This window comes from Cryptotermes secundus, unplaced genomic scaffold (genome assembly GCF_002891405.2).
Source record: "Cryptotermes secundus unplaced genomic scaffold, Csec_1.0 scaffold1971, whole genome shotgun sequence".
Lineage (NCBI taxonomy): Eukaryota > Metazoa > Arthropoda > Insecta > Blattodea > Kalotermitidae > Cryptotermes > Cryptotermes secundus.
The window spans coordinates 113,042-122,216 of NW_019744178.1; the positions used below are offsets into that span (position 1 = coordinate 113,042).

General features: G+C 38.8%; 1 protein-coding gene across 1 annotated transcript in view; it reads left to right on the plus strand.

The window, feature by feature from the left end:
* Nucleotides 1–265: 265 nt before the first annotated feature.
* Nucleotides 266–9,175, plus strand: part of LOC111874628 (quinone oxidoreductase-like protein 2) — a 30,725-nt gene continuing 21,815 nt past the window's right edge. The window contains exons 1-3 of the mRNA XM_023870274.2: nucleotides 266–578; nucleotides 6,474–6,704; nucleotides 7,131–7,322. Of these exons, the coding sequence (XP_023726042.1) occupies nucleotides 384–578; nucleotides 6,474–6,704; nucleotides 7,131–7,322 (618 nt within the window). The 5' untranslated portion in view covers nucleotides 266–383. The remainder of the gene's footprint in view (nucleotides 579–6,473; nucleotides 6,705–7,130; nucleotides 7,323–9,175) is intronic.

Genomic DNA, 9,175 nt, shown 5'->3' on the forward strand with positions numbered 1-9,175 from the left:
GGACGGGGTAAACTGTCACAGTTTTGCCTGTAAGGTCGATCGGAAGGCCAAAGTGTGTGTGGGGGGGGCCGTACTCAATACGCAACACCTTGTAGAAGTATTTGGTTTCATCCGTTGTTACTCAACGAACCCTCTGTTGTCTTTTCATCTCCGGGAAATCGCGTTTGTTGTTTGGACAATTCTAATGCAACGGCCCACTGTTAATTTCCATGGAAATATCCCTCCCCGATCCACGACATGCAGCAATACTGTTCGCTGGTCTGTACAAATCTTGCCTGACGTTCTTGACCTTCTTGACCTTCTTGACATTTCGGCGGCTACCGTGCCTACGGTGACTACATTGCTAGTCTATAAGGTAGTTGAGTTTGCGGCGGTTTCACGTGATGGCGGGAACTGTAGGGAGACGGTTGGTTCGTGCACTGCTTAATGTTCATATATGCAAGCAACCAGGACTGCATGGAGCCGGTTCTAAATTAGGACATAGGTTTGAAAGTACATATAAGGCAGCTGTTCTTCAAGAATTTAAAAAGGATTTAGTAATAAAAGAACAGAAACGAAGAAAACTTCAAGAAGATGAAGTGAGTAAGTTAGGTTATAATTTTGTAAATATGGAGATAGAAGACTCCGATTTAAATTATTTAGCCAGGTAGGACCGATGATTTGGTTAGATGTTTCTGGACAGTTCTTATATAGGAGCTGACTATATACCTTCTTGCCCTCAGTTTCAGAGACCCTATCATGCGGAATTGGTTGTGCTGTATTCCATCGGCTTTTCCTGTAGTTTAATGTCTTACTAATTCTGGTTATTTTCTTTTTAATATTTCTTGTATTGTTACATCTCTGTATTACTGTAAATCCATATTGAGGTTTGGTTCTGTTTTGTTGGTATATGTAAATGCATTAATAGATAATATAAAAGGTAAAGTTGTTTGTGTTCTCAACTAATTAAGTACTCCACCATGAAGGCATATGGGGGAATGGATGTATAGATCCAGAGCCAGCCTGGATGACATGAAGAAGAGAAAGTTCTTTGACTTAATGGGACTCGAACTTGACTCCTCGGTCTTCCAACCCATGCCAGTCACTATACCAGCTACCCTATCCTGTTTGACAAAAGAAAAGGAGAGAGGCTGGCTCCTCACATCAACACTTCCTGCATGTGATTGGGCCTGTATCACAGTTGACAAACCCACAGGCCAGCAGAACACAAATAAAACCCAACCAGATCACAGCAGATACCAGAAATTATTGTTGTTATGCACACATTTGTTGCACATCATGAAATATGGGTATTCATTCATTTTGAAAACAGAAAACTTGAAAATTTGAAACCTAGCCTCCTTTGCAAGATGTCTGAGTGATTTTCAAGGGGAGTGTTCAAGCTGGCACTGATTTAGTCCAATTTATGTCAGAATCTTCTCCTTAGTTTACTTACACAACCACCTTTCACATAGGTATCTTACATGAATACTGGTTACTTCATTGCATAACTTACATGGGGCATTTTGAACCAGGAAATAACCGAGTCATGACTGCTTAGCACACACATATCCAGTAGCAGTAGCAGTAGCAGTAAAGGCTTTGGGTTTTGTCAGTGTGCTGGAATGTTACACATAAGCTCACTTCATGGTAGTTGTTAGTGATTTACTGGGGTGATAGAGAAGGAAATTTATAATGCGAATAGGCTCTTGGTTTGTTGACCAATGACACGACCCAGTCTGATGCACATACTGCATGGAACTTCTGCCTGAACAATTGAACATCTCTGTAGGCAGGCTCCCAAATGACCTTCATGTAGATCGGCTAGTTTACTCCTATGCCTCTCTGACAAGCTGCTTGGTGGCAGTGTACTAGAACAGGTAGTTGATAAGTAGGGCCCAGATCTTTATGCGCTAAAAACACTTAAAATATGTGCTAAAAAGCAGGAAAATATGCACCAAAAACAAAACAATATGCACTTAAGAAGCAGGTCACTTTATTCAGACTCGCCTATTTACATGTATCATTCACTGCAGAAAGTAGCATCACAACAGGCAACTAGAAGTCTTTCAGTGTTTTCTGGAGACAAACTGCGTCTATTGTCCGTCAAAATGAGTTTATAGGCTGAGAATGATCTTTCTACATCAACTGACGTGATTGGACAATATTTATACACTGGCACCGAAGGTTCGGAACATTCATCTGGCAAAGATACCCTAATTCCACTCAAGTACTGACTGATTGACTGAATATTTTTCAGTCTTCGGTTCGAATTGAACACCTTTTCTAACTTGAATTTAATTTTCTCTCCAATTTCGCCTGGAGCGGAATTCAGTGAACGAGTTGAAGTGAGTTGTGAAGGAGTGCACCACAAAATTCTAAGCTCCCACTGGCTTTTGAAACTGTAGAAAAATGTGCATGAATAAAATTCACATCTTGATAAACAGTATCACTTCCAAACACCACTTTTGCTTCACGGACACATGCATACTCATCTTCAAGTTTTGTAACCACTTCTTCTACTTGATTGAAATTCTCCTGATAAATGAAACTGTGGATAACCATGTCCCCCACCTAGTTAGGACAGGTTCAGGTGGCAGAGGAACCTGAGGTAGGCAATCTTTGTAGAACTGGACACGAGCTGGTGCTTTCAGAAACATTTTTTCCCACTTGCAATTAAATCGTTAACAGCTGGAAACTGTGCGCATATTTTTCTGCAATATGGTGTAATCTGTGAGCTAAACAGGTTACGTGTGTAAGATTTGAATAAAATACTTGTAAGGCCTCTGCTGCTTTCAACATATACAAAGCTCCATCTGTGAGTTATACAAGCACCTTACAACAATTCTCGATTTCAGATGGTCATAGTAGTCGCAGAGAATCATTTACACATCTTGCTATTGTGCTATGGTTGGTTTTCTCTAGTATTCTGCAAGCAGGAAGATGAGGGTTGCCGGGTTCGTCTGAATGTAGCTTACCAACTACGAAATTTGCTATGCATCGGCCACATAAATCGGTTCTCATCCTTAATTTTCCTTAATTTCAAACATATGTGCAGAAATATGCTCTTACGTTTAGAATATGCAGTAACGACCAAAAACCCTCAAATTATGCATTTGAATATGTGCATATGCATTTTCAAAAAATCCGGTCCCTATTGATAAGTATACAGTTCCTTATTCTTTATAATTTTCCTTTGTCATTTCAGGTGAATACCCAGATAATATTTAACAAACTTCTTCTAGACACTTCCATTTAAGTTTGTAATAAATAATGACCCTGTTATTTTGTATGTGACACTGAATAACCCCTGCAGTGCTACAGTGTCATGAAATATCTCAACCAGATTAATGGTTTTATGTAATTCCCTCAGCTGGTTGTTATGATTCTGATGGTTTTTACCAGGGCCTGGGTTTTGATGACCTGAAAATATTAAAAAAATGACTGAAAAAACCAGAAAAATGACCTGAAATATGGCCCAAAAATGTAATATGTTACAATATCTACTAATTATTTTAAAATGTATTTTTAATCTTTACTAACACTGAACTCATTTTACTCTTTTAAGTTTGTCCTCATTTTTATGTTGAGAATTAAGTAATTTTGATTGAATTGGAAGCTAAATGTTTTAATATGATTTTTTCTGTTGTGTTAGAATGCTTATCAAATGTACATATACGGTATATATTCCAACATTTAAGTCTTACCTCATTCAGAGGTGCAATAGATGACAGTCAACATGCGGAGAGATTCTCAAAAGTGAGAGTGTGCCTATTGTCCGACAGCACATTCTTGTACTTGAAGAAGCTCCTTTCCACATCTGCAGACACAATGGGAGCATACTTGAAGTGTACCAAATCACTAGCAGTAAGTTCTTCAGTACTGAAAGCGTTGAAGGACTCTCCTGACAATTCGAGAAATGCTGCATAATGTTTCATAACCTGAGTTTTTATCCAGAACACTTATCATTTTTCTTCACACAATTTTACCAATGTCCCCTGACACTTTCTCCAAATCACTGGCTATTTCTTTCACCAGAGTGAGCGAATCTTCTAGCGTTGCTCCTTTCTCCTGCAAGCATTGGATTCCTTCTGTCAAGGAACTGAAATTTGCCTTTATGAAGTCCGGCTGTTCTTCCATTTCGATGCATGAGAACTGTTTCCGAGCAGCTTCAATTGCCCTTGCATCCTCCATCTTCATTGAATCTACAATGTTTTTCACTACCTGAAAATTATTGCAATAGTAAATTGGAGCATCAGTCCACGTTCCCCACCTTGTAATGACGGGTTCTGGGGGCAGTGGTACACCAGGAGCCATAGACTTAAAATGCATTTTATGAGCTGGAGCCTTGACAAAAATCTTCTTCGTCCTCGACACGAGAGCATCCACTTGAGGAAATTTTGATCTCACTTCCTCTGTCACTCTGTGCAGTGCATGAGCTAGGCAAGTAATGTGCACCAAATTTCGTATAAAACGACTTTATTGACTTGCCTGCTTTTACAATATATGGGGCTGCATCGGTCACAAAAAGCAAGATGTCGTGTCGTATACCCTCTGGCAACAGTAGAAACATTGACCTGTTGAAGAGTTTACAAATTGTGGAATGATTAACGGATTCTAGCACCTCACTCGTAAGCAGAAACACTTCACCTGGTCCACCAATTTCCAAGGTCCCAATGATGACGTTTGCCACATAGCGAGCCTCCGTATCGCAGGTCTCATCAATGGAAACGAAAATCTTCTTCCCATGCACTTTATTCCTAATCATTTCCAGGATACTGTTGTAGCGCTGGGAAAGGTAGTTCTTTCTGAGTGTGGATTCATCCGGGATGGAACGGCCACAGTTTACTTCCAGAAAAATTTTCAGTTTTCCATTGTTCAGAGCCCAAAATGGAATATTTGCGGATGCCATAACATCATACAAATCTCTGAAAAAATCCGATGACTTATTTCCACCTCCAGATGAACACTGTTGCAGTAACATTTGCACAGGTTTCTTTTTGTTCGAAATTTGCACTGCTCGTATATGCTTGTTGCGGCCAGTATATTGTTGTATCGTGAATCTTTTTTCTGCCACTACTTTTGTGTCACACATCTTGCATTATAAAATGTCACCATCAGTTGAAATTATATCATCTGCAAACACAGCTACAAATTGCTTTAAATGACATGATTTAGTTGGCTTTGCTTTTGGCATCGTGATAAAATTAATCACTCTAGCGCAACACAGAACTGAACTTTTCTCACCGAGAACCTTTCGTCAACTGTATCTTTATCTGTACGGTCAAGGGCGAGGAACTGAAGACAGAAGGAGTTTTATTGAACAACAATGTCATGTGAAGCAAGAGATTCCGACTAGAAATATGTGTAACTAAGCAAATTGCTTTGTACAAAGAGCCACAGTGTGAGTAGTCATCACCGTACCCTGTTTTATGATATGTATTGTCAGCACTTCCGCGAAACGAGCAGAAAGGATGGGCCAGGATTACAGCCTATTATTTTATACTGTGGCCTTTGTAGAGAGCGCTTAGGAGAAAGAGAAAGAACACTTTGCTTCCATGTTATTCACATTTCAGAAAACGTATGAAGAAAAATTCCCTAAAATGGCCAAAAATGTCAAGAAATACCCTTAAAAGCCCAAAAAATTACCCCCAAAATGAAAAAATGACCTTAAACCTAAAAATGAGAAAAAATTACCTATAAAATTTACATTTCTGTAACCAGCAGCTCATATCCAAAATTTATATATTTAAGAGCATTGCATAGGATACCAGGAAAAAAAGATGACATGTCATCAAAATCCGGGCCCTGGTTATTACTCGTATGGTCAGATTTTTCATTCCTGTTTTGTTACAGTGTGATGTAAATTAGTTGTTGGCATCCCCCCTCCTCCACAGTAAGACAAAATTAAAAGGAATTCACAGTTTATTCATTTGGATGGGAGTTTTAAAATTTTGGGTGAATAACTTTACTACTAATACTACTACTACCACCACCACTGCTGCTACTGATGGTTCTTCTTCTTTTGTTATTACTGTTATGGTTCTTTCAGTCATTAAAATAATAGTTGCCTTCATTGTAAATGTATATATTTTACTTTTCTCTGTTTACAGTAATAACCATAGTTTGTATTAATGAAATTATTGTTGTTGTTCGTGTTATATAAATTAATTTTTTTGTGTTTTGCACAAACTCTATAATTTGCTTTTGGGCTGTTAAGTTAGCATGTAAATAAATAAGAATTGAATTTATCATCATCATCATCATCATCATCATCAGTAAATAAGACTTTTTATTGTTGTTGTTGTTTGTTTGTTTCCTTATCTGCATTAATGTGTATTCTTCAGTGCTTACCTTTATATATATTAATCACTATGTGTTTCAGTCTCTTAACTACTGTATCATCAGGTGTGTGTGTGAATAAAAATGATAAATATACTATGGTAATGCTGTATTATATGATGAAAGAGCAATGTTTTATTATGATTTTTCAGGTTCGTATTAAGGTGAACTGTTGTGGTGTCAATGCTTCTGACATTATGATATGTCAAGGTTTGCATGAAATTTCTCCAAAACTTCCTTTTATTCCTGGCTACGAAGTGAGTGGAGAAATTTTGGAGCTTGGTTCCAAAGCTGCTAAAGAACTTAAAGTTGGCAGTAAAATAGTTGGCCTTAACAAAGACCTCTTTTCTGGATTTGCAGAAGAGTGTGTTCTCTGTTCAAAGGTATGTTATGTTCATTTATGTTTCCAAGTGTGTATTTTTACAGCATGTTCACTAGTTCCTTTAAACAAGTTAGTATGTTTCTGTGTTTAGAAACCGCATAAGAAATGTAACACCTATCCATCCATAAATTTTGTCCAGTTTATAATTTTTTAGCCACAGTGATACTTATGAGTAATGACATGGGGGCTCCAGTTGTCCAGAGCACTCAGATGTAATGATACTTAGGGCTGAACAGATTATTCTTCCCTACAGTCAGATGTATTTTGTGAATTCTGTACATAGTACCCGCCTAAATATCAGGCAGCCGAAGTTGTTAATCACGTAGGCTTGTGTTTATATATGTGTAAACTCTTTTGTTTGTTCTGGTAGAGTCCTGTGTCTCTGTGCTTGGCTGCTAATGTTTAATTGTGATTGTGATATTCACAGGATGCATGGCAATTACCGTCTGATGTGAGTTTCCAGACAGCTGTTGCTCTAGCAGAGTCATACTCAACAGCTCTCATTGGCTTAGTTCGACGAGGCAAGTTAAAGAAAAGTGACACAGTCTTGATAACAGCAGCATCTGGAGCCTTAGGCCTTGCAGCTGTTGATATTGCAGCCAACGTATATAGAGCAAAGGTGAATATGGATGCAGAGTATTAAATCATTTTCATCACGAAATGTTCATGGATTTAAATATGGAGTAAAGTATGAAATTTGATCTGTTTCTTCTGTCAGAATATGTTTCTCTTTACAATAGAAAGCCCATGTTAAATGGATCTCTCACTACTATGGAGTGGTGTGTCCTCAGTTTGCAGATGCTGTGGGTAGCAAATATGTTAAATATGCTGTAGCAGTGGTCATTCAACCAGAGTGCTGCTTGACTAACAACCACACACTCTAAAAACTAATGTACATGTGTCCCTTGATTTATGAAGGTAATTCATTCCATGAAAACTACACATAAGGTGGTAATTCATAGATTTAAGATTAAATTCCCATTACTTTACACATAAAATTTACCAGACTTAACGACTGTAAGTTGTTTTGAAAATTGTGTTTATTATATGAAAAATAGGTAGAAATTAATACACTTCTTTGCCTCAAAAATGAATAAATTTAGTGTTTATAAAATGGTGGATACCTGTGTTACAAACTTTCACAAAAGATGTTAGACTTCCGGGCTTCTGTGGTACAACCAAAGGAACAGAAAATAATGGATTCAGAACTTGTGTGGCAGGAGTCTGCAGGGCTTGTTTTTTGAAATTAGTAGCATCAGGAGTTGAATGTGGAATTAAGTGCTATTGTTCCTGAAATGTTTACTTTACTTTACTTTACTTTATTTATTGCATTCTGTCAATCCATATAAGGTGAAACCAACCTGTTGGATATAGAATCTGTCATGTTTAAACATAAAATAATAAAATATACATTCATAACCATGTTTGAACATAAGATAATAAAATATACTGTAACGTGTTTCGTTACTGAAGACGCCGTTCGGATTGTTAACTGATTTATTTAACAACCTACAAGTAATGGCTACAATTATTTATAACACAGTTGCGGGGTTTCACACTTTATAACCCTAATCTCATTAATCTGTTCACACTGTTGCGGGGTTTCACGATTTATAACCCTATTCGCAAATCAGTTCACTCTCTCTTCAGTAGTCTACACGTTTACAGTAGGGGAGCTATGTATCACTGTATCACACACTCCCAATTACACAATTACACACACGTCCTGTTCTTCTTNCTGCTGGGTAGGGAAGGGTTCTCCATTGTGCAACATGTCACACTGCTCCCTCCTTAAGGATGTTCGTTGTATCCCTGTTAATTTTCTTTGGAGGCTGTTCTTGCAGCATCTCCTGTTTTGGCTACTTCTCGCAGCAACTGTCATCCGGCCGTTACAACAGCTCCCCTCTCAAGACCTGCTCGTCTCGAGCGGTTTCCTTTCAGCTCGCCAGAAGATCCGGTTGTGTCCCATTCATCCATCACTTTCATTCTATGGCACATTCACTCTCTCTGGGGAGGCCGGTTCTTCTATTTTACCGGCTCCTCTTCTGTGCCCTGCTTCTTTTTTCGTTTTGGAGGGGGTCGACCCCTCCATAATGACCACTCCTTGATCAAGTTTGTCTTCGGAGGTTCCTTATGTTGACGTAACAGCCCTTGATACATTGTTTGCACTTGCTGACGTCGTCGTTCCTCCTGGTCTTCCAGCCGCTTGCTGGCACGAGACCGTGGCGCCAAGTCCTCTCTCCGGCTTCCAAAGGTTCCCTGAGGAGTTTCCTTGTTGAAGGCATTTCTCCAACTTCGTGCCACTGTCGTGCGACGGGATGTCTCCTTGCAAGGGGCAGCCAACTTCTTCTGGGGTCCACTCTTTTCCCGCGTCGAATTCTTCATATTCCGCTTCTTTCGGTCCATATGCCTTTTCTTCTTCGGTTCTCTGACCGGCATTACTTTGGCGTCTTGTATGGGTACCTCTCGTAA